We start from the raw sequence: 25785 nt of genomic DNA, 5'->3' as shown, positions 1-25785 counted from the left end.
GATGTTACTTCAATGGTGAAAACAGTGGCTTGAACTCAAGACCCGAAGATCTTAAGCCAGTCACCTTAACCATGAAGCCAACACGTGGCTTTCTGGTTTATATGATATTTCCCAATTGTATCAGATTGTCAGGAAACCTTGTAGGTATATTCGGTGTTACCCCAAAAGGAATATCAATCCCAAATGTTGTCCTTTACCGTGCTCTGTTATTTTGTTTCCAGCAATCATGAAGACAATCGATTGCCAAACTTGCAGCAATGGAAACATAATAAATATCAACACCATCAAGGCGTGCATCATCTTCATGACAATTTGTATGATCTTCAGCAATATCACTCAGGTATAGTTTTTATGGATACCTGCTCAAAAATTCACAATCAAATAGAAACAGTAAATGTCCCCAAACAGCCGTTCTGGACTCGGGGATAACATTCCAGGTATATTGTGGAGTGTCGTGCTGCATTGTTCTCGTCACAAGTGGATTTGAAGAGAGACTCGTTGGATAGAAGCGTTTCATGGATGATGTTGTGTTTGTGTTGCAGTTTTTGCATGCCGTAAAAAGAGGGTGTTACAGATGTGCAACGCGGGACTGCAGTAAGTGAAATCTCTTTTGTTTTTTTTTTGTTTTTTTACCTCGTGGGGTCTTCTACCCCACGGGGTCTAAGCGCCACTCACGTTCTCTCTTTTCTTGTGTACAGTTCATTTGAACGTCTATTTCTCCATTATTCGTGAACAGAATTCGATGAAAATTGACAGGAATATATGAGACACATATGTGCAGGCATTAACTGAGCCCAAAGTGAGATGATGGCCCTTCAGGCTGACAAACGGCCCTTTCAGCCCATTTTTATAAAATTGCTATTTCTCGGTTATTAGTGGACGGAACCGAACCAAACTTGACAGGTATATTCTGGAGACCATGCCCCAGGCAATAACTGAGCCCAAAGTGCGATTCCGGCCCTTTGGGCTGAGAAACGGCCCTTTCGGCCCATTTTCTTAAAATTGTTATGAAGCAAAAAAATTAAATGCGCTGGGCGATGCTCAATGCAAAATGAAGTCGCAAATTATGATATGAAACGAGGCTCTCTCTTGTGAGGTGTTCTGGTTTCTTTTTCTGATGCAATGAAAATCTTACCAAATTTCAAAACTATCTGTCGTCTGTGCTATCGCTCACCTGAGAGTTGTACGAATGAACTCCCACAGGGTATGTTCGCAATTCGAACTTGTTTTAGCAGAAAACCCTTAAATATCGTGGGATTAAATACCGTGGGTTTAAATAACGTGGGTATAAATATCATGGGTTTAAATATCGTGGGTTTAAATATTGTGGGTATAAATATCATGGGTTTAAATATCGCGGGTTTAAATATCGCGGGTTTAAATATTATGGGTATAAATATCATGGGTTTGTATGTTGTGGGATTAAATATAGTGGGTTTAAATATCATGGGTTTAAATATCGTGGGTTTAAATATTGTGGGTATAAATATCATGGGTTTAAATATCGTGGGTATAAATATCATGGGTTTAAATATCGCGGGTTTAAATATCATGGGTATAAATATCATGGGTATAAATATCATAGGTTTGTCTGTTGTGGGATTAAATATAGTGGGTTTAAATATCGTGGGTATAAATATCATGGGTTTAAATATTGCGGGTTTAAATATCATGGGTATAAATATCATGGGTTTACATGTTGTGGGATTAAATATTGTGGGTTTAAATACCGTGGGTTTAAATATCGTGGGATTAAATATTGTGGGTTTAAATACCGTGGGTATAAATATCATGGGTTTAAATATCACGGGCTTAAATATCGTGGGTATAAATATCATGGGTTGACATGTTGTGGGATTAAATATCGTAGGTTTAAATATCGTGGGTTTAAATACCATGGGAGTAAATATCGTGGGATTAAATACCGTGGGGATAAATATCATAGGTTTAAATATTATGGGATTTAATAACCTGGGTTTAAATACCGTGGGTTTAAATATCGTGGGTATAAATATCGTGGGATTAAATATCTTGGGTTTAAATATCGTGGGATTAAATATTGTGGGTTTAAATACCATGGGTTTAAATACTGTGGGTATAAATATCGTGGGATTAAATGTCGTGGGTTTAAATAGCACGGGTTTTGACCAATCGCAGGCAAAGTCTTGTGTACTGATTTAGTTATCCTGGGGTTTATTTTCGACCAATCTCGGTTTTTGAGCAGAGTTGTGACAGTTATCTTGCACCACGAGCCATTTGCTGTTTCTCATGCATCTTTAATAATCACGCTGAAGCATAAACCAAGGGAGAAATGAAGTGATGATTGCTAACAGCATGACTTTACACATGTATTCGACTTTACACATGTAATTGTAAATCAGCGGTGTAGGGGGTAACTGAGACATGCTGCATGTACAGCACAGCACAGTACTGTACCTATCTACATGTCACCACCACTTCTGTGTGATCTTACATGCAATCACAATCAAGTCCTTTGTTTTCGGTTATTATTGATTTTTGATTTTTGACCATGGCTCCCAAGAAGAAAATGTGATGAACCATATGGTGTTGCGAGTGGTGGACCAAATGCAAAAAAGTCGAGAAAGGTAATGTTTTTGACTCGCAAAGTGGAGGTTTCAGATAAGCTTGGTTGAGACGAGATTGTGTTTCTTTTGTTCATTTGCTAGTGTTCAGAGCTGTAGAATGAGTAATCAAAAAACGCACGGATAGCTTAGAAAATGAAACAATTTAAGAGATTACAAAATAGAAGAGGAAAGGTGGGCACTTTCGGGTTGGCAGGATGGCTCGAGTTTCACACACTCGACTCCAAGCTGTCTCACCGAGGTTTATATCCCCACCCAGCGTGTTACTGTCATTCCAGTGTTTCACAGGTAGGGTGATTCGTTAATGGGTGTGCCATCCCTCGGATGAACATGAACGGATGTTAAACTGGACATTGCATCTGCCAGCATCAGTTGGTGGTCATTTTAGACTCCATGGTGTCCTTGGCGATGAGTATATGAACGATTGCCGGCACCATGAACAAATTCCAAATTCCTGCCCTAATTAGTGCTGGGAAGGCACTGGCAAACCACTCTTGCTCAGGAAGATGGGTCAGCGGACATCGATGCTCTGTTAAGATTATGGTACTTCAGACGGAGACGGAGAGGCAGAGTTAGCAGAGACAAAATTTTATGTTTTATGTACAAAACACACTGTATTGATGCTTGGCTGATATCAGCAATTCAACAGGAATCGGTAGAATGGAGTCAGTGTGATTACCCACTGGAGTATGGACTGTTTGTTTTTGGAGAATTTCAACAAATGAATTACATCAACAACATTGCATTATCGACGTTTCAGGGAGATGTGTATAAACATTAATCTTTATCAACAGCTGTCAATTGTCATGTGACAGGTGGAAAAAAATTTTGTGCTGTAATTGAGAAAACGCATTAATATGGCAAAAGGCTCGGATATCAGGTGTTATCAAATATATTTTGCTTTGAAACTCACAAAGAGAAACCATATAACCTTTGTAAATCATGTCCCTCGACCTTGTAACAACTGCCGACTGTACATCCTGATCGGGACATAAATTGTGCAACTCTCGACTGTTGGGAACTGGGCAAGTGGCGAGAGCAATCAAGCAAGCATTCCAATTAAATGGTTGATAAGGAATGGCTGGACAGGATGAGGCTGCATGCCATATAGGATCCGATGACCTCTGCAGCCGGTCTTCAGCACACCCGCAGCAGTTAAATAAATGAAATGAATGCTTTCAGAACAACCCTGAACAGAACAGAACGCAAAACAACCCTGGAGACATCACAAAGATTAATCTCCAGTGAAATAAGCATTGCAGATATAATCTGCCACGTTGTCTGCTCGTCTGTGCACGTGTCACGTGGTATATCGGTCCAGGTAAACGTTACAACTTCATTTTAGAACATCTGTTTTTCACCAGATTTTCTTTGATAACCAGTGGAGCACCTCATGATACCTCCAAAAATATAGTCACAGATCTGCCAGTTGCTCTGGATAAGCAGTCCCTCTGGGGGGGCAGGGTGCGATGTCCAGCAGTGAATGCATTAAGTCTGATAGCTGAATGAAACTGGTTAATTTTGGCACATTCCTCTATTTTTAATTCACTCAATATAATTCTCCAAACGGTATAAAAAGATAACTTTAATGCTTTGGAAATTTCATATTTTCTTGTGTATATATGGAGGTGTGAACATAGCCTTGCTTGCTTAAAGTCAGGGGGTCAGGTATGGGAGCATGTGCCAGAACAGCGCGTCACTGCGTCCACTTTCCGCCGGTACTCAAGGGGCCTCCTTCTGGCCATCCCCCAGGCAGATGCCAGGCCCATCCCCATCTCCTTGAGATGATGATCAACCTGCTGCAACTACGAGGCACGTGGTCGGCCCACTGGCCTCCTCCACTCATGAGACTCCCTCGCTGAGAGAATCTGGTGAGCAGGATCAGCGTCAGGAAAACGAGCCACATGTCCATACAGCCGCAACTGACGCTCACAGACGATGCAGGTAACAAATCTCATCCAAGTCTCTCTCAGCAACCGCTCGTTGGACGCAAAATCCGACCAGCGATAGCCAAGGATTCTCCGAAGAGACCTGGTACCAAAGGAATTAAGTCTCCATCTCAGATCCTTGGTCAGAGTCCAAGTCTCGCATCCATAGAGCAAGACTGGAAGCACCAAGGACCTGAAGACTCGGACTTTCGTCCTCTCGCACAGGTACTGGCAGCGCCACACCCCATGAGCCAGTGAATCCATGATTCCCCAGGCCCGACCCAGACGTCTATTGACCTCTGACTCACAGCCAGCAGAGACATGAATATCACTGCCAAGGTAAGTGAATCTCTCCACGACCTCAACATCCTCACCACAAACAGACACAGACAGGAGAGCAGCATCCAAGATGTCACCGAAAGCCTGGATCTTAGTTTTGACCCAAGAAACCCGCAATCCCAGTGGCTCCGACTCCTCATTCAGCACCTCGAGGGCCCCCAAAAGGATATCTAAAATCTCCGCAAAAATGACTGCATCATCTGCAAAATCAAGGTCCGAGATCTTGACATTCCCAAACGATGCACTGCAGCTTGATCTCTCCGGCATCCTCCCTAAAATCCAGTCCATACAAGTGCTGAAAAGTGTGGGGGCCAGTACACACCCCTGACGAACTCCAGTAACAACTGGAAATATGTCAGAGATGGTACCACCACACTTCACAGCACTCTCAGTACCAGAGTAGAGTTCAGACATCAGATCGATCAGTTTTGGTGGCACCCCACGAAGACCAAGATTCCTCCAGAGGACGTCCCGATTCACTGAATCGAACGCTTTACAGAGATCAACAGAGGCTGCAAGCAGGCTCTGCCGAAACTCTCGTCTGCGTTCGGTGAAGACACGAAGAGCAAGGATATGGTCAATTGTTGACCTCTTTGGTGTAAAGCCTGACTGCTCTGGACGCTGGTGCTCAAGCAGATGGTGGCGAACCCTATCAAGAATTATCCGAGCAAAGATGTTGCCCAGCACTGAGAGCAGCGTCACCCCTCGGTAGTTGTTGCAGTCTTGGCGATCACCCTTCCCTTTCCAGAGAGGATCAACACGGCCCCTCTTCCAATCAGTTGGGATGATGCCTGTGTTCCAGGCAGAGCACAAAACTGGATGCAACGACACGAGTGCAGCATTTCCACCAGCCTTGAGAAGTTCAGCATGGATGCCACAGATCCCTGGAGTTTTGCCCCGTTTCAACTGGTTCACCGCAGCCCTTGTTTCCACAAGCGAAGGTGGACCACAGTTGATTCGAGGGTCAGCAACAGGGATTGTAACACCCTTGACGTCCAACTTGACAGCTGGGGGATCAGCCTGGTACAACCGCTCAAAGTAACCGGCCCAGCGGGTCTTCACTTCAGACTCCTCTGTCAAGAGCCTACCACTCTCTGCTCTAACTGCAGTGCTCCGAGGGATGGGCTTGGATGAACGCAATGCGCGAATTCCCCTGTAAGCTGGACGAGAATCACCTATCCACAGGTGATGCTCTACCCCCTCACAGATTCCTCGCACAGAGGCCTCCTTGTCCACCCTCAGTGCACGTACAGTTTTACGCCTCAGCTCCCTGAACAGCTCAGCTCTGCCATTCAGCCTGGCCCTGCGACTCTGGTCAATGGTATCCAGTGTCCCTTGAGAGACAAAATTCTTCTTTGCCCTGCAGTGAGTTCCAAGACATCCACCGGCAACATCAAGGATGGTGGTCTTGAAGGCACTCCACAACTCTTCAGGACCCCCCAAAGCACCCAGACCCCTCCAAGTGTCCACTCAGCCTGTTCGCAAACTCCTTAGCTACTCTCTCATCCCTGAGCTTGCCAACATCCAGCCAAGGCTGGGATGGTACCATTCTCCAGGATTTGAGGTTCAGCTTTAGAGTTGCTACAACAAGCCTGTGGTCAGTATTGAGGAACTGAGCACTCCGGTAGACCCTGCAGTTCTGGATCATCCTTCAACGACCGTCAATGAGGACATAGTCAATCTCCTTTGCCACACCACCAGCGTTGGAATACCAAGTCCAGCGATGAGCTTGTGGGTGCTGAAACCACGAACCAGCCACCCTAAGTTCATGACTTCTTGCAAAGTCAAGGAACTTAGTGCTATTCTGGTTCATAGTTCCTGACCCATGGGGACCAACACACACCTCATAACCATCCCTATCAGTTCCAGTCAATGCATTGAAATCCCCCAAGACTAGAAGTGTATCTCGTCTGGGGCACTGATCAACCACAGACTCGAGCGTGGCGTAGAATGCATCCTTCACGGTGAGATCACTAGCCTCAGTCGGAGCATAAACAGAGACCAGGGAAATGACACCTAAGGAGTGACGAATCTTTAATCTCATAATACGCTCGTTGACCGGTGTTACCTCAATTATCATTGGGGTCAGCTTATTGGACACAGCTTCAGCAACTCCTTGGGTATGGTAACCATCAGAGCGACCAGACCAATAGTAGGTGTAACCACCCACCATTATCTCGCCGTAATCCGGTCTCCGAACCTCAGAGAGAGCTGCAATCCCGATGTCCAAACGATTGAGCTCAGATGATAACAGAGACAGGTGATCATCCTCTCTTAGGGATAGGACATTCCAGGCACCCACCCGAAGGGACCCCCTCAGGTTAACCCAAGGAGACCGCCGTCTGGTGGACGACACCTCAGCACCACTCCGACACACTCTCCCGCAATCTGACCCAGGGATGTTACCCCGTGGTTTCCCTCCTATCATCAAAGATTGGGGGTCCCGAAGGCTTTGCCCCAATCCCGTCATCCGGTGAGCTGCCCTGCGAAGGGAAGCTGCACAGGAGGTACTCCCACGGAGTGGGTTTTCAGATTTTTTTTGGCGTTTTTGTGTTTTGCGGAATGAAGCGTTTTACGGTGGCCGGAGTGCAAATCCTGCCACCAACCTCCTCATAAAAAAGTAACCCAACTGCAGGAGGACGTCCGCAGACACAGTTGGGCACTAGATATGGATGGCCGTTGGCTCACAAGGAGCTCCTCCGCCCTTTGACAGGTTTTGTTTTTAATCCTGCTCGGTGTCCATATCCAAACACCCTCCTTACCAGAAAGCCTGGTGGGGAAGACTGTTTAGTCGCCGACAACCTGACCATGGAACAGGTTAGTACAGGTTTACATTGTACCTGTAGCAGGTCACAGATCTAACCTGACCTTGCAACTCTGACCTAAAGTCAGGGGGTCAGGTATGGGAGCATGTGCCAGAACAGCGCGTCGCTGCGTCCACTTGCCGCCGGTACTCCAGGGGCCTCCGTCTGGCCATCCCCCAGGCAGATGCCAGGCCCATCCCCATCTCTTTGAGATGATGGTCAACCTGCTGCAACCACAAGGCACGTGGTTCGGCCCACTGGCCTCCTCCACTCATGAGACTCCCTCGCTGAGAGTTCACTCAATATTTTTAGTTCACTCAATATAATTCTCCAAACGGCATAAAAAGATAACTTTAATGCTTTGGAAATTTTATATTTTCTTGTGTATATATGGAGGTTTGTACATAGCCTTGCTCGCTTAAAGTAAATAGATATATAGTCTTAGTTATCAGATTTCACTGCAGATTTTGATACTTATTTCGTTTGGATGATATCTGATCCTCAAAACCAAATCATATTTCGATGATAGACTTTAATTTGTCCGTGAGAGTAAATCATGTAAAATTGCATCACATGAAATCGCTCCGAGCTCTTATTTTGAAAACTATAGCACTTACAAAAGCGATGTATGCAGCGACTCAGAGCTACGATGAACAGACATTTGATAATATGAGTGAGGAAAGTGGAAAAAAAAAAAACTTTATCGTTAAGAAATCGTTTCCGCTTGTTCCAAGTCAAAGTATGGTTGAGCAGGCCAAAAAACATGGTGGTTTTAGACCCGAGCGAAGTTACCTAGGATATGCCTTTAGACCCCAGAGGTAGAGGGAGCCGAGGATGGTGCCTGATAAAAGATATAATTAAATATGGCCGTTAATTATCTTCAAAAGGGGTGTTTTAATTAACCCAAACACCCAATTTACAGTCTTGCACTTTCTTGGAGTGTTTTTCAGCATGCATGTAAAGTTTCAGGTTGCCAGGTTTCATGGTTTTGGAGTTTTGGAGAAGACACACTGACAGACACACTGACAGACACACTGACAGACACACTGACAGACACACTGACAGACACACTGACGCGCACACGCGCGCACACACAACACACACACACACACACACACACACACACACACACACACACACACACACACACACACACACACACACACACACACACACACACTGGCATTTATTCGTGCAATCATCACATCGCTTGTTCTGACATTGTTTTCCTCTTTCAGAATGCTGTGACTTCATGCGAAAAATGCAACACATTGGTGAATATCACATCAAAACTCAGCCGACCTGCAATGATGGCAGCGATGGATCGGGTACAAATCCATCCCAATTTGGCCCGGTTCGATCGAGATTCTGTTTCTGCCATCATCATTCCATGGAGAGAGATGTTGGTGTTGATAACAACATGTGTGGAGCGATGGGAAGAGAGACTTCCCTGAAGGTTCAGCCAGATATTGATCACTATCACCTGGAACAGCATCAGATCAGAACAAAGAAACAGGTAATGACATGAAGCTGGTTATGACGAAGGAAAGTATGAGATTTTTTTTTCTCAAAACAATGTTCATTTTTTATTTAATTTTCTTGTCAAAAATCGTTCAAAATTCCAATAATACAATAACTTTCAGGATATTGAACACCACTTGGTGTGAAAGGCTGAAAAATGCATGAATCTACTTTCCAAATGAATCATTCATAAAAATTTGTTATTTAATTATATGATGCAAAAATTTGAACAGCGCAACTTTGTCTTTATATTTTCAAATTCTCGTTCATTGTGCAAGTTTGCCAGAGGCTTGTACCTTCAAATTAATTCCTTTTTTTCTCTGCAGGCAAACTACCCAGACTACCGGACAATGAAACACTTGCTGAACCCGAGCAATGACAAGTGTGCTTTTCTGGATCCTGATCACTCCTTGGGAAGAACGGCTGTATTCCCCAGTTGTAGTACACACAAGGAAGAAGGACACACCAGGAAAGAAAAAGGGCATGTGGGTTCGAGCAGAACCAGCTCTCGGAACTCTCAAATGGATTCCAGCAACGCCCGGTCGCAGAATCGGTCTTCAAGTCCAAATGTATGCTGTGAACACCACATGGATCATCGGGGAAACCAAACAAAACCAACATTGGAGTTCCAAACAAAATCACCCCAAGAACCAACAACACAATCTCAGAAAGATCAAGCTTCTGGATCATATCATTCACAGGAAATTGTGACATTCATCAGAACAATCATCCAGAAGAGCCTTGGACTTGTATTTGGCCAACCGCTATTAGTTCAGGAGTCATACAATAGAATCTCTGAAAAACTGGAGAAATCTTTACCCAAGCTGATCCCACAAGGACAAGGATTCCTCAAACGTCTCCCATCCACTATCCTCTTTGTGGATCGAAAGACTGTGCAGGTAGTAGAGTTGAATATTCAAGAGAAAATAAGTCAACATCAGTGGGGTCGTTCAAGTCTAATCCCAACTTCTCTCGATGATAATCAGCTTCCTGAACCAATACTTATCCAGAATCGTTCCCAAAGAAAGCCCACAAGCAATGTGATTACTAAGACGAGTCCACTTCCTTTCATTGGCAGTAAAACCAGGGAATTTTCGGAGTGGCACATCAAGGATAAATTTTTCAATTTATCATCAAGCTTCAAACCACCTGCTCACCCGATCACAAAAGTCCCCAATTCAGTCGCTTCCAAAAGCTTTATGGGAGCACTTTGTTCTTGGCTCTTTGGCTGGCTGTTGACGTGCGTTTGCGTATTTCTCTTCGTTTTTATACTTTGTTTGAACACTTTCTGCACCAATATAATCCACGCTTTCCCTTGTTCTCTGTTTAAAAAGCAACAGAAACGTCCTGAATCTAAACCCAGCTCTTGATATGTTTGCCAATGGAGTTTGCTGAACTTATTTGGGACGACTTTAAATTGCCTTGGATAAAATGTTCCTCCCAACTTCGTGTGCTGATCGACACACATTCAAATTGATATTTTAGAATCGAACATCAAATATATAAGTGGTAAGATTTTAAAATATATATTTACAGAGCCTGACGTACATCTGATGAGCTTGTATTAGATGCACTACCGGATTTAGGGGTGGCCAGGTGGGGCCATGGCCCTGGGGCCCCCCACATTTAGGGGCCCCCCACAATTTTGATGACATTTTGAAAATCCCTTTAAAATGTGCTTCTAAAGTTTTATTGTCAGTGAATGAAGATTGTAAACTCTTTGAAAAGATATCTTTTCAAAGTTGTCCGTCATTGTGAGGGTCCTTTTTTAGCTTTGGCTTTTTCAAGCCGTTTCTTCCACGGTCCACAGAACGGATCCAATGTGGTCAAAAATTCCCGGGGCAAGCCTCGGGCATTGGGGGCCCGCATTCATATCTTTTTTTGGATCGATCATTGATGCTTCGGATGGTTGAGCATGACCAACTAACTACGGCACTGCCCGCCAGAGCCCAGCAAGCACAGACGGAATACAGAGGTCCAGCCAGAGGAGAGGTGAAAAGGTGAAAGTTGATGTGGTAAAACTAGACCAGGCCAACACAGCACACGGCCGGCAGGGGTGGTATTGTACACAATGAAACTGTGGCTGGCAGGGAACGCTGTCAGTACCCTACTTAAGCCGCTGTCACACCTTCACGATTTAGCCAGCGTATGCCGATTTATGAAAAATTTGTCTAAAACGCTGGCACATGTCGAATACGTTATGGGTACGTTTTGTATACGTTAAGACCACGCTGAAAAACACTGCCATAAGTCGTAGTACGCTGGCTTTAAACGTTGTACTTTTGGGTTGTCCTCAAATTTTTGCATGACTGAAATTTTACGATGTATGCCGGCGTATGACTCACACGTTCCGCTACGCTGGCCATAAGTTGTAGGCACGTTATGCGATCGTTCATACAAGTCGACACATGTTACTTGTAAGTTACTCATAAGTCGAAACACGTCGAGGTAATGTTTAGCGTACCCGAAACTTATTTCTAACCTATGAGCAACTTTTTGTAAGCACGCTACACGAACGTTGTTCACACTTCGCAACACGTTACTTGAAAAAGACATCGACATATTTGACGTCTTCAGGATGACAACAGAACTTAATGAACGCGTTTCTAACTTACAGATACCGGAAAATGGCGTATTGGCAGCGATTAGGGGAATTGGTATATAAAAAGGTGCTTCGCAGGAGTAACCCGTCTATTTATTTAGACTTAGTGGTGAGTACATGTCCATGTCATTCCGAGAGATGGAGGATACGGCAACGCTGAGACGACAATACCTACCTGTCCTCGAACATCAACATGACCTCATCGAGTTGACACTGCACCAGTTGCGTGCCAATAGAGCCGGGAGAAGAAGACGTGAACGGAGGAGAAGGAACTGGGTCAGACCATGGATCGGGAGGCGACGCCATTACGGCATATATGACCAGCTCATGGTGGAACTCCGGAACGAGGACCATGCATCCTTCATCAACTTCCTGCGAATGCCCCCAGCAATGTTCGACGAGCTGCTAGCCAGAATGGGTCCAAGGATAACCAAGCATTATTATTTAATCATTTCAATAGTCGAGTGGAAGCGATTTAACTCGTTCAATGGAAACAATTTCAATTGCCGAGCGCCAGCGTCCAAAAACAATAGGCGAGTGACAGCCATTTATTAAAAGTGAAGTTGCAGCCTATGAATAGAAAACCTCACGTAATCGTCGAAGATACGCTGCCATGCTATGCATACGTTAGACTATCGTTGGGCATAGGTTGTGGACGCCTAAAACACGCTAATCAATCGTTGGTATAACTTATCTATAAGTTATCGAAGCGTTCTGTGTTCATTACTCTTACATTATGCATTTGTCCAAGTCGTTTTGAATACTTTTAAAACTGAAACAAAAAAATAGTTAATCGTGGGAATGAGAAAAAAATTAGCCGAAAAGAACATCAAACAATGGTGCAAAGTAGTCTCATATTCGTGGACGCAATGAGGATCCATCATCACCCACACCCTCCCCATCACGCTCACCTACTACTACTGACATGGACAAATTCGTCTACATACGACAATGTGCGTTTGAGATACGTTACACATCGGTTCAAAGCACGCTACTCATTGGTTCAAAGCACGCTACTCATAGGTTCATAGCACGTTACTCATAGGTTATAAATTAAGTTTCGGGTATGCTAAACATTACCTCGACGTGTTTCGACTTATGAGTAACTTACAATAACGTGTGTCCGACGTGTGTCAACGATCACAGAACGTGCAGAGAACTTATGCCAGCGTATGCGGAACTTGTGAGCCATACGTCGAGTACGTCGTAAAATTTTCAGCATGCTTGAAATTTCACGACGTACTACGAAATATGACAGCGTACTTCATCGTTTTTCATCATGCTCCTAACGTATACACAACTTACCCATACCGTATTCGACGTGTGCCAGCGTTTTACACACATTTTTCATCGGTCGGCATATGCTGGCGAAATCGTCAAGGTGTGACTGCAATGTTGACACTTCCAATTTTCAGGCGGTTATGATTTAAATCGGCGTGCAGCAGCCTTTTAATAGCCTACGCCACGAGTTCGTCGGCAATACATGCAGCGCGCTATGCCTAAGTTAAACTATCGTTGGGCATAGGTTGTGAACGCCGACAACAGGCTAAGCATTCGTTGGTATAAGTTATCTATAACACAACGAAACGTTCTGTGCCCATTACTAATATGTTATGCACATGATCAACACGTTATGAATACGACCAAAACTTAAAAAAAAACCTCAAAACTTCAGCGTACGCCAACGTTTTACATACATTTTTATATGTTGCCATTGCTGGTTAAAACGTCAAGGTGTGACAGCACCTTTACTGGCGTGCACAGCACAGTAACACGGTGTGACTTTCTATGTTCCAGTTGTGTGAAACATACTTGTTGTTTGTGATTCTGGTACGTCCCACGTGCACTCTGACAATATCTCGATTACTCAGTACCTACCAGGTGCAGAAACCAGAATGAGTGGCTTCAGTGACGACAGGCACAAATCCAGGGCTCCACGGAAATATGACAGTGGTGCTCAAAAGCGGAAACGTTCCAAGGAAAAAGATTAAAGACACAAGGCCATCATAGACAAGACCCAGAAAATCTCAGTTTTTCACTCCTGCACAAACAGGCGATTCGTCCATGACAGAGGCTGAAACACCAACAGAGACAGAACTTGCGGATATGGCAACGCAACCCCCGCGTCAAGATTTGCCCAACATCTCGGAAGGTTCCACCGATGAAGAACATGCATCAGATGAAGAAGCACGAGATATACTGACGGATCGTGGACCTGGCTTTGCCAATGACATTGGATGTTGGCCATCTGAGCAACCGTCGTCAGAGATGATCGACTACTGTGCATCACGAGATTTGGAGCCCCTGCATAATTCGACTGGTCCCTTCGATTCATCCATACAGTTCGTTGAAAGTAGGAAACGCTGCTGCTCCAAGAATCTTTTTTACCGTAGACTACAAAACGGAGAATCCGTGAATAGGTCCTGGCTTTGCTTCTCCACATAAACCGGCAAACTGTACTGCATCGCTTGCAAGCTCTTTGGAGGCGCGACTGCCATGGGCGGGAAGGATTCAATGACTGGAAGCATGCCAGTCGTTCTATCGAGGTGCATGAGCATTCACATGTACATTGTGCGAATATCATCCGCTTGTCAGACAGAGCAACATCCGCAGGTCGTGTGGACACTGAACTCGTCAAACAGGTGAGGGAGATTGCATCCTATTGGAGGGAGGTTCTGAAACGAAGTGTGAGCTTGATATAGTTTCTCGCTGAGCGTGGTCTTGCGTTCCGTGGATCGGATGAAATTGTTGGGTCACGGACGAATGGTAACTACCTTGGTTTAATGGAATTACTTGCGGAATACAATCCATTTTTGGTGCAGCACATTCAGAAATATGCCAACCAAGGTAGTGGCCACACCAACTACTTATCTACAACATGTGAAGAGTTAGTCTCCATCATCGGAAAATCTGTTCTGGATAATATCGGCGCTTGTGTGAAAGAGGAAAAATACTTCTCTGTGTCAGTCGATTCTACTCCTGACAGAAGCCACATCGACCAGCTCATATTTATTCTACGATGCATTGAGAATGAGGCTCCAGTGGAGTGTTTCATGACCTTTCTGAGCAACAAAGGACACACTGGACTCCAGCAAGCGACGGCATTACTGGATTTTTTGAAAGCCATTGGATTGGACATCGCTAACTGCTGAGGACAATCTTACGATAACGCATCTAATATGAGTGGCCGATACAATGGGATGCAGGGAATGATCAAACAGGAGAACCCTCTCGCAATATTTGTGCCATGCGTGCCGCACTCACTGAACTTATTTGGTCAGTCGGCTGTGGGATGCTGTAGATCTGCAGCAGCATTCGTTGAATTTGTGGAACAAGTGTATGTATTTTTTACAGCTTCCACGTCGCGCTACGCAAGATTATTTGACGCCCTGAAAGCCAAAGGTCTGCAAGTACCAAAGCGCCTCAGCGACACTCGCTGGCCGGCTCGTTCTGATGCAACCAGAGCTCTTGTAGATGGTTACAGCGAAATCATGGATGTCCTCGATGAAATCGCAAACGATGAACAACTGAATTGTGAAACAAGAAACACCGCCGAGACACTTCACGAAACGATGTGCACGCTCGAGATAGGGTTCTATGCTGGTTTCTGGTCTACTCTCCTTGGCAGATTTGATCGTACGAGTAAAACCCTTCAGTCGCAAGCTACCAATCTCAACACAGCCGTGCAGCTCCTCAAGGCACTGGCGAGCTTCGTGCAGTCATTACGCGATTAGTTTAATACAGTCGTTGTTGACGGAGTGGAGTGCTCAAGTACGGAGGAATTCACTCGCGGATCGCGTAGACGAAAGCGTAATGTCCGCCTCGCTCCCATGGCTACGGACACACTCCAGAAGTAGAACTAGACGCCAAGGAGTCCTTTCGCATCAGTGGATACATTGCAGTGAACGACGTACTGCTGTCGCAGTTGGAAAAGCGTTCAAATGCTTACAGCGAGATGAGCGACAGATTTGGATTCCTGCGTGCTCTTGTTCAACTCGAAGTGGAGCAGATTCGAGAGTCATGCTCGAAGCTCGTCTTGCTGTATCGGGAAGATCTATCACCTGACCTCACAGAAGAAATGATTCAGTTCCAAGCCATGATGAAGGAGTCAGAGCCAGACTCGGGCAGTACTGAACTCGAGATGTACAGTTTTCTCATCGAGCGAAAACTCACCGATACTTTCCCAAACGTGGAAGTGCTGCTTCGGATTTACCTTTCACTGATGGTGTCGAACTGCTCCGGGGAGCTCTCGTTTTCAAAACTCAAGCTTATCAAGAACCATCTTCGCTCCACGATGGGGCAGCAGAGACTGGTCAATCTGACCATCATTTCAACCGAATCCGATGTGCTCAATTCCATGCAGGTTGACAGTATCATATCCGAGTTCGCTACCGTGAAGTCGCGTAGGAAGCTTGTCCATTGATTAAGGCACCATGTGTATGTCCATTGATGTGGATGACACTGCCCTATATTTGCAGTCGCTGGAAGTCGGCTATTAATCACCATTTCGGATTTCTCTTACCCAGAGGGTTTTTAGAAGTTAGAAGATTTTTAGTCGAAGTTCATAGTATTATTAATGACAGTGCGTCGTTTGTTATTGGATTCGCTATATATGCTAGATATCCCTTATTGTCAGGTTTTCCGTCTGGCTGTGTGTGTGTGTGTGTGTGTGTGTGTGTGTGTGTGTGTGTGTGTGTGTGTGTGTGTGTGTGTGTGTGTGTGTGTGTGTGTGTCTGCAACGCGAGGCTCCACAGCACAAACCAGCGAACTGATTTCGATGAAACTTTGCCAACATGTGCAGTATTTATTGGGAATGTGCGCATTTGAATTTCGTTGCCTAGCAACCACCCGTTGCTGTGCAGCGGCCGAAAAACCTCGTACAGTATTTTCAATACTTGTCCTTCAGTTTTGAATGTAGAGAAGCGAGACTTTGGAATTAAACACTTCAAGATATTTAGAAAATTTTACTCAAGCCGATTTTTGATTGAAGTTTTATTTTTCAAATGGTAGTCCTTCAAAAATCGGGTGTCTATTCACCGTCATTTTTTATGAGTGGCTTCAGAAATTCTGCGGAGCTTAGGGAAAGTAGACGTGGTTGATGAAAAGTGGGCGTGGCTTATGAAAAATATTGTGTGGCTTCGGAGGTGTGGTCAAACAAGAGCATTGAGAGAAGTTTATCACGTTTTCCGTGTGTGTGTGTGTGTGTGTGTGTGTGTGTGTGTGTGTGTGTGTGTGTGTGTGTGTGTGTGTGTGTGTGTGTGTGTGTGTGTGTGTGTGTGTGTGTGTGTGTGTAACGAGAGGTCCACATAACAAACCAGCAAACCGATTATTTTTCAAATGGTAGTCCTTCAAAAATAGGGTGTCTATTTACGGTCATTTTTTATGAGGAGTGCAAGTTGGCAAAATACGCCAATGTCCAGAGCAGCTGAAACTCCCTAATAGCAAGCAAGAAGACTGGAGGAAAACACTGCAACAAAATCTGCATCCATGGCAGCGGAAACACTCCAAGAGCAAGAAAGGAGATGAGAGACAAACACAAAAGCAATGATTGCATTCTGCCCTATTATACATGCGATCAAACAGTCATTGTGTTGTACTTCAGTCAGTTGTCTGTGCTATCTGGTTCAGGACACAATACAAGCCGATGAAACCTTTGTCGCCCCTGTGTGAAGTGGGGCCATCGCCGTAAAATAGAAAACACACAGGAAATGGCGCTCTGTGTTGAGGCGCGGCGGTGATGGTCATGTTTAACCCTCGACCAGTCAAAGATCCCCAGGGGGTTAAATATCACAGCAAGGTCAGTTTTGGTCTTATTTGCTCTCTTCCACCTCTCTCTCTTTCCTCCTACCCATATCCTCCCACCCCCTACCCCTCTCTCCCACCCATACCCCTCTCTCCTACCCCTACCCCTCTCTCCCACCCCTACCCCTCTCTCCTACCCCTACCCCTCTCTCCCACCCCTACCCCTCTCTCCCACCCCTACCCCTCTCTCCCACCCCTACCCCTCTCTCACCCACCCCTACCCCTCTCTCACCCACTCCTACCCTTCTCTCTCCCACCCCTACCCCTCTCTCACCCACTCCTACCCTTCTCTCTCCCACTCCTACCCCTCTCTCACCCACTCCTACCCTTCTCTCTCCCACCCATTCCTACCCTTCTCTCCCCCACCCATTCCTACCCTTCTCTCCCACCCCTACCCCTCTCTCCCACCCATTCCTACCCTTCTCTCTCCCACCCCTACACCTCTCTCTCTCTCTCTCTCTCTCTCTCTCTCTCTCCCTCTCTCTCTCTCTCTCTTTCCCTCTCTCTCTCTCTCTCTCTCTCTCTCTATCTATCTATCTCTCTATCTCTCTATCTCTCTATCTCTCTATCTCTCTATCTCTCTATCTCTCTATCTCTCTATCTCTCTCTATCTCTCTCTATCTCTCTCTATCTCTCTCTATCTCTCTCTATCTCTCTCTATCTCTCTCTCTCTATCTCTCTGACCCTTTTCCTCTCCCCTTCCTGTCTCTCTTCCTCTCCCACCTCTCTCCCCTCTCCCTGCTTCACTAACCCCCTCCTCTCTGTTCAGGGGACTGTTAAGGAATGACGGTTTAGTTTTGAATTTAAAACTGTTTCACCCATTGGATAGCACGTACGAATCAGATTCAGAGTTAGCCGACTGGAGGGGTGCAAAGGTTACTGCATGTGCGAGCATGCATGCATGCAGGCAGACCTTTGCTATGTAGATCGCATGAGTTTTAAATGCTCCTGCCTGATTTTATATTGCAGCTGGCAGTTACAAAGAAAATGTTGCTGTTTTGGCACCTTTCTTCGCCCTTCCCTCCCCCCATCCCACATGCTGCATTCCCCACCCCTCATGCCACATTCCTTTTCCCTCGCACTGTTCCATTCCCGTCCCCTCACAGTGCCCTCCCTTCTCCTCCCCTTCACAGCCTTCCCTTCCCCTCACACCGCCTTCCCTTCCCCTCTTTCACACTGCCTTCCCTTCCCCCTTCCCCTCACCCCGCATCCTCTTCCCATCACGCTGTCTTTCCTCCACCTCCCTTTACATTTACCCAATCCCTCTCCACCCCCTCCCCCCCCCCCGCTCAGAGCCCTTGAACAGGCCCCTTGGACATCTCCCAATCTCTGTGTGCTGTATTAACTTGCTGTTTTAATGAATCCCATTTTGTTCAATTTTGTACGACCCCCAAACCTTTTCCATAAGTTCCACGACCAAACGAAAGTCGACAATGTCTCCCCTCAGGCTTACCTCCGCACAAACCCCCTCTCATCCCCACTACCCCCCTCCTCTCTCCCCCATCCTCCTCACCCCTACCTCACGGAATGCACAGCGATGTTTGGTGAGACGTCGCTCTCCTAACTCCCCCCCTTCGTCTCTCTCCTAACCCTCCCCCTTCCTCTCTCCTAACCCTCCCCCTTCCTCTCTCTCCTCACCCTCCCCCTTCCTCTCTCTCTTAACCCTCCCCCCTTCCTCTCTCTCTCCTAACCCTCCCCCCTTCCTCTCTCCTTCCATTCTCTCCCTACTGTCTCCCTCCTCTCTTGCTCCTCTCCAAAACCTTGAAACTTAGCGGCCCCAAACTTTACTTGGGTACTCGGGGAACTCTAACGGAGTGCATGACTATAAACTGGGTGCTTGGGTAAATTTAAACACCCCTTTTGAAGATAATTTAGGGGGTACTCGTCACAAAAAAAGAGAAATAAGCCTTTCGAAGATTGCGGCATGTCATCTTGTTCAGCTCTCTCTCTCAGCTCACTGGTGTCTTCAGCTGTCATTTTGTTCGGTCTGCTCAATAATGCCTTGACTTTGAAAAGACCCCGACGGTTTCTTAACGTTGAAGCGCTCAACTGTTGTTTTTTTTTTTTTCACTTTCCTCACTCACATCATCGAATGCCCGATCTTCATACCTATAATTTGCTGTATACATCGCTTTTGTAGGTGCGATAGTTTTCAAATTCGGAGCTTGAAGCGATTTCATGCATTATCTGATGGCAATTTCCATGATAGTCCATCACAGATGAATCTGTCCAAATATGAATGTGTCTGAATGGGGTCACCGTCGTCACCACATGTCCAATGCTGAATGATATAGGTTGTGCACGTGAAGAATGATCCAACATGTAACTCTTGGGTTCGGACAGAGCATGTGGAGATCTAAAATATCGACATTCACGCCAATTTCAAGTTATATTCATTTTTGTTGCACACGTGGTGTCATTGTCTTGCACACCTATTAGAGGTTTAAAAAAAAATTAACCACAAACTACTGAGTTAATTCTGTCAACATATTGTGGCCCGAAGAAGAATAGTCTGAGTCATTTTAAGGGCACGTGACTCACCTTGTGTTTTTTTTGTTGTTGTTGTGTTTATACGTAAAGGGTTTAGTTTCCTCCTTGGACCGGATGGTGTAATTGTTCACGATGCAGAGGGCACTCTTTCGCATGTGTCTGTACTTCCGGTGCACTACGTTGTAAATGGTGTGACCAGAAGGAAGCCATTTTGTGTGAGCTTTCGGCGTTGAGATTTGCAACGAGTCAAGGACGTATGTGTGGTTTCCCGGCAGAGAGACTCTGCTGACTGATGTGGCTGTGTGGATGGAGAGATCTCTCGGGTTTCCTTGCGGCTCGGACGATTTGTAGTGAAGTTTTTTGTTGTCCAACTTCAAAAAGATTTACTGGTCCTCGTGGCACCATCCACTCTGAGCGCTGGTCGGTGAGTCTCTTCAGCTTCATGTGAATATGTTGTTTTACTGTTCGTTTATAATTTCGCGACTTGTGAGTATTATCAAAAGATTGTAACAGTTTTCAATACACACCAAGCCATGTGATCTTGGTGAGTGACATTGTATAATGAATAGTTATAGTAATGGACACAGTATGTTTCTTCTATAATATCAAATGTCAGTGTGTGTCAGTAAGTGAATAAGTGTGTCCTCCATAATTCCAGGACAATGAAACCTAGCGACCTGAACCTTTGCATGCGCACTCCAGGGAACTCCAAGGTTGGCATGAATGAAAATTAGGTGTTTGGGTTAATTAAAACACCTCTTTTAAAGATAATTAACGGCCTTATTTAATTATATCCTTCATTAGGCGCATCCACGATGACCGCTCTCTTTGGGGTCTCAAGGCCCATCCAAGATAACCTCACTGGGGTATCAATCCGCCATGATGTTTGGCCTCCTCAACCATGCCTTGTCTTGGAACAGGCCGCTACGATTTCTTAACGATAAAGTTTTTTTTTCCACTTTCCTGATTCATATTATCGAATGCCTGTTCATCATAGCTAAGAATTGCTGGGTACATCACTTTTGCAAGCACTATAGTTTTCAAATTCAGAGTTTGGAGCGATTTCATGCATTACATGATAAGATTTTCCACGATCTGCTCTCACGGACGAATGAAAGTATATCATCGAAACATTATTTCGGTTTTGAGGATTGGATATCGTCCAGATGAAATGTGTCGAAATCTGGAGTGAAATCTGATAATTTAATGAAATAACGAGTCTTATAACTAAGCCGATATACGTGTTTACTTTAAGCAAACAAGGCTCTGTTCCCTCCTTCTCCAGACACACACAAGAAAATGTGAAATTTCGAAAGCATTAAACTTCTCTTTGTCTACTGTTTGGAGAATTATATTGAGTGAAATAAAAATTAGGAATGTGTTAAAATTAACCAGCTTCATCGTGCTGTATGATTGAATGCATTCACTGCCTGACCTTGCCCACTGTCCCCCAGAGGGACTGCTTATCTATAGCAGCTGCCAGATCTGTGTCTATATTTTTTTTGGAGGTTTTGCGAGGTGTGAAAAAATCTGGTGGTGATTTGGTGAATCTGGTGGTACGTGCTCCATCATCCTGAGCGCGTGATTCGTGCTCCGTCATCCTGAGTGAGTGGTTCATGCTCCGTCATCCTGAGCGAGTGGTCCGTGCTCCGTCATCCTGAGTGAGTGGTTCGTGCTCCGTCATCCTGAGCGAGTGGTTCCTGCTCCGTCATCCTGAGCAAGTGGTTCCTGCTCCATCATCCTGAGCGAGTGGTTTGTGCTCCGTCATCCTGAGTGAGTGGTTCGTGCTCCATCATCCTGAGCGAGTGGTTCGTGCTCCCGTCATGTTCCAACCAGCAAATCTGGTGAAAAACGTACATTAAAAAAAAAGTTTGAACATTTGCGGGGACCGCAAACTGATGTACCACGTGATGTGTGCACACATGAACAGGCAACATGGCGGATTATCTGCAATGTTTATTTCATGGGCGATGAAACTTTGCGATGTCTCCAGGGTTGTTCTCCATTAAACAGCAACTCTTTTGTGGATAAAGTCATAATTTCAATAAATTATTTTATTTCTTTAACTGCTGCGGGCACAGTGAAGACCGGCTTGAAAGTTAAAGGGATCCTATATGGTAAGTAGCCACAGGCTGGCCAGCTGTTCCTTATCAACCATTTCCTTGGAGTGCTTGCTTGATTGTTGATGCCACCTGCCGAGTGCCCTACAGTCGATAGCGGTACCGTGCTATGTCATTCTGAGCAAACTGTTCACTCACTCCGGACGCTTTTGCCGTAATATGCCATCCTGAATGAGTGGCTCTTGCTCCGTCATCCTGAGCACGTGCCTCCTGCTCCGTCATCCTGAGCACGTGGTTCGTGCTCCCTCATCCTGAGGGAGAGATTCGTGCTCCCTCATCCTGAGTGAGTGGATCGTGCTCCATCCTCCTGAGCGAGTGGTTCGTGCTCCATCATCCTGAGCGCGTGATTCGTGCTCCGTCATCCTGTGCGAGTGATTCGTGCTCCGTCATCCTGTGCGAGTGATTCGTGCTCCGTCTTCCTGAGCGAGTGGTTCGTGTTCCGTCATCCTGAGCGTATGGTTCGTGCTCCGTCATCCTGAGCGAGTGGTTCGTGCTCCCTCATCCTGAGCGAGTGGTACGTGCTCCATCATCCTGAGCACGTGGTTCGTGCTCCATCATCCTGAGCGCGTGATTCATGCTCCCTCATCCTGAGTGAGTGGTTCGTGCTCCATCATCCTGAGCGTGTGATTCGTGCTCCGTCATCCTGAGCGAGTGGTTCGTGCTCCCTCATCCTGAGCGAGTGGTACGTGCTCCATCATCCTGAGCGCGTGGTTCGTGCTCCATTATCCTGAGCGCGTGATTCGTGCTCCCTCATCCTGAGTGAGTGGTTCGTGCTCCGTCATCCTGAGCGAGTGGTTCGTGCTCTGTCATCCTGAGCGAGTGGTTCCTGCTCTATCATCCTGAGCGAGTGGTTCATGCTCCCACCATCCTGAGCGAGTGGTTCCTGCTCCGTCATCCTGAGTGAGTGGTTCGTGCTCCATCATTCTGAGTGAGTTGTGAAATAACACCTGATTTGCAAGCCGTTTGATATATTAACGTGTTTTTTTCTTTCTTTACAAGAACAAGGCTCATGGAAGAGCAAGTTGGAGTTGACAGTGGGACATTCATCAAGGGAGTGAATGAACAGAAAAAAGGAAAGGGAGGAGGAGAGGAAACAATTAATCCAGCAAGTCAGATGGTTGGGGTAGGAAAAGTTCATTGGATTTGGAGTGATCAAGATCGTGGGGAAATCGATCGCTGTTCAAAGATCGTTCACTGGGAAATGGCAGCGGCACAAACGAATCGCTATGCTGCATTTTCGAATGTGACTCGCAAGCTTGGAATAGTCTGCACTCCTACAGAAGGTATTGCCCTGGAGAGTATGTTGTTATGCCTGGCGAACTTGTTTGGGATGGAGAATGTTCATGCGGCGTCACAAATGAATAAGCGAGTCATTGTTTTTGTTGCAAATGTCGATCTGGTTGCTCGTGTGGTGGAGTAAGATTTGTTATTAGACTCAGGGTTGTTTTTAATGGCATACCCCTGAGACACTCCTGTTCCGACAGTAACAATCTCTCAAATCTCACCCTTCTTGAAGGGTGAATTGATTACCGATGCATTGGCAAAGTATGGAACAATGCGATGTCGGTGTTCCCTAAAATTATATTGAGAATAGTCCAAAGGCTTTCGGGATTGGATTGGGTTTGGATGTTCAAGGTTGTGAGGAGCAGTGTGAGGTTGTTGAAAGTTATGGGAGGGGGAGGGGGGGAGCTGTAAATTACCTAATCTTATTGTATATATATATATATGTATGTATTTATATATATATGTATATATCTATATGTATGTATTTATATATATATGTATGTATTTATATATATATGTATATATATATATATATATATATATATATATATGTATGTATTTATATATATATGTATATATCTATATACATATATAAAAAATATATATGTATATATATATATATATATATATATATATATATATATATATATATATACATATATATATATATATATATATATATGTATATATATATATATTGTTGTGGTTGACGAAATTCGCAAACCACCATTCAGGTCCTGTAGGTGAGATATCTCTGTAAGTATATGTGTAGTTAGGCCCAAACCCGTTGTTTAGAGGGAATAAATGTTATTCATTCGGGCTGCGACCCTTTTAGATAGCCGTTTTTCTTTTACTATCTTTATTTTGGACCAGTCGCCATTACTACCACCACAGCCACCACCAACCACGTCTCAACAGCCATCACACAACAACCACCAACCGCAACGCCGCTTCACAACAACAGCCACAACCTTTACCGTCACATCTCGCTCTCGCAACCATCGCATCACCGCCATTCCCGCGCCGCTTGTGGGCACCGATCCTGGACTCGTACAGGGCGTGGGCAGCGGGTGCAAAAACACCAGCCTTTCCGAGAAATCGGATCAAGAACGATTCACGCCCACTTCTGTTCCGTCCTATCAGCGAGCGTGGGGCGATTTGGCCCCGCCTCCAGGTGCGTCGGAGTATAATCGCTATATGCAGATTCGCGGATCAAAAATCATTCACGCCCACTTTTCCTCTGTCCAATGGGGAGCCAGCCAGAGGTGAAGGGTCGAAGGTGAAGGAGCGAAGCCCCGGGGGCTATAAAGGGCCGCGTTCGCTCGCCGAAAAGGCAGTTGAGTTGGAAAGAGTTGAGAGTTTCTGAGAAGAGGAAAGCAGTTGGAAGGAGTCGAGCAGTTGTTGAGGGAGTTTCTGAATCGGGAGAGAAAAAGAGTTTCTGAATTGCAGTTGGACGGAGTTGAGAAGAGTGGAGAGTTGGAGAGTTGTGGCGGCGGGGAAGGCAGTCGAGAGGGCGCTCGTGTCAGAGTCGGGGAGCTGCGGAGAGGGGAGGCCGGTAACGCGACCGAGGTCGCGGAGGAGACGACGCTCGTCGCGGGACCCAAGCCAGCGAGATATCCTCATTCCCCCGAGCATCAACAACCCCCTCCTGTTTCCCCCCGCGCTGAGATAGTGTGAGAAGGGGGCCCCGTTCCCACCCCATACCAGGCAGTGCCAGCGAGGCCCGCGGAGTCGGGGCGCCGCCGCCATCTTGCGGCTCATCACCAGACGGGTAGGCTCGACGCGGTCTCGGCCCCAGGCCCGTCTGCCCCCTTGTAGTTGAGGGTGGTCCCTTTTTCTTTTGCTTTGAGTATATGTGTTGTCGGCGCCGTCTGTGAAGTAAAACTGTATAAGTGTTGCCGTGTGCTCGGTAGTCGGTAGTAGATCTGCATTGTTGCATTTGCTTTTTGTGCAGAATTGTTGTGTTTCTTCTACTTTTACATTTGCTTTTGGTGTATAATTGTATATGTGTGCTTTCCGTTTGCCGCGGAATAAATGTGCTTTATTTTGAACTGTTTTTCCCGTTTCGCTTCGTCTTTTCCTTTATTGAATCTCCATCTTACTTCACGTAAAGGGTTGGTTGTGGGCTAAATACACCCAATAATTAATCGAACCGTCGAGGTTGACGATAACACCGCTCGGTTATCCCGATAGTACGGAACGGGTCGCTTAAAGTGGCCTGTGTCCGAAGTCGACCTGCGGCGAGGTGCGATCGCCCGGTCTATCCTCCGTGTGGGTACTTAGGTAGGTCGA

General features: G+C 45.7%; 1 protein-coding gene across 1 annotated transcript; it reads left to right on the top strand.

The window, feature by feature from the left end:
- The first annotated feature begins 226 nt into the window (after window positions 1–226).
- On the top strand, window positions 227–11186 carry LOC147025656 (uncharacterized). The gene is made up of 5 exons (XM_085887095.1): window positions 227–340; window positions 543–594; window positions 8913–9028; window positions 9522–9565; window positions 9782–11186. The coding sequence occupies exons 1-5, from the start codon at window positions 227–229 to the stop codon at window positions 10563–10565; spliced, it is 1110 nt and encodes a 369-aa protein (XP_085743221.1). The 3' UTR covers window positions 10566–11186.
- Window positions 11187–25785: the final 14599 nt, after the last annotated feature.

This window comes from Eptatretus burgeri, chromosome 6 (assembly GCF_056783735.1).
Source record: "Eptatretus burgeri isolate ZD-2024b chromosome 6, Ebu_testis_v1, whole genome shotgun sequence".
Lineage (NCBI taxonomy): Eukaryota > Metazoa > Chordata > Myxini > Myxiniformes > Myxinidae > Eptatretus > Eptatretus burgeri.
The sequence above is the reverse complement of the archived record's forward strand: the minus strand, read 5'-3'. Positions and strand labels throughout refer to the sequence as shown.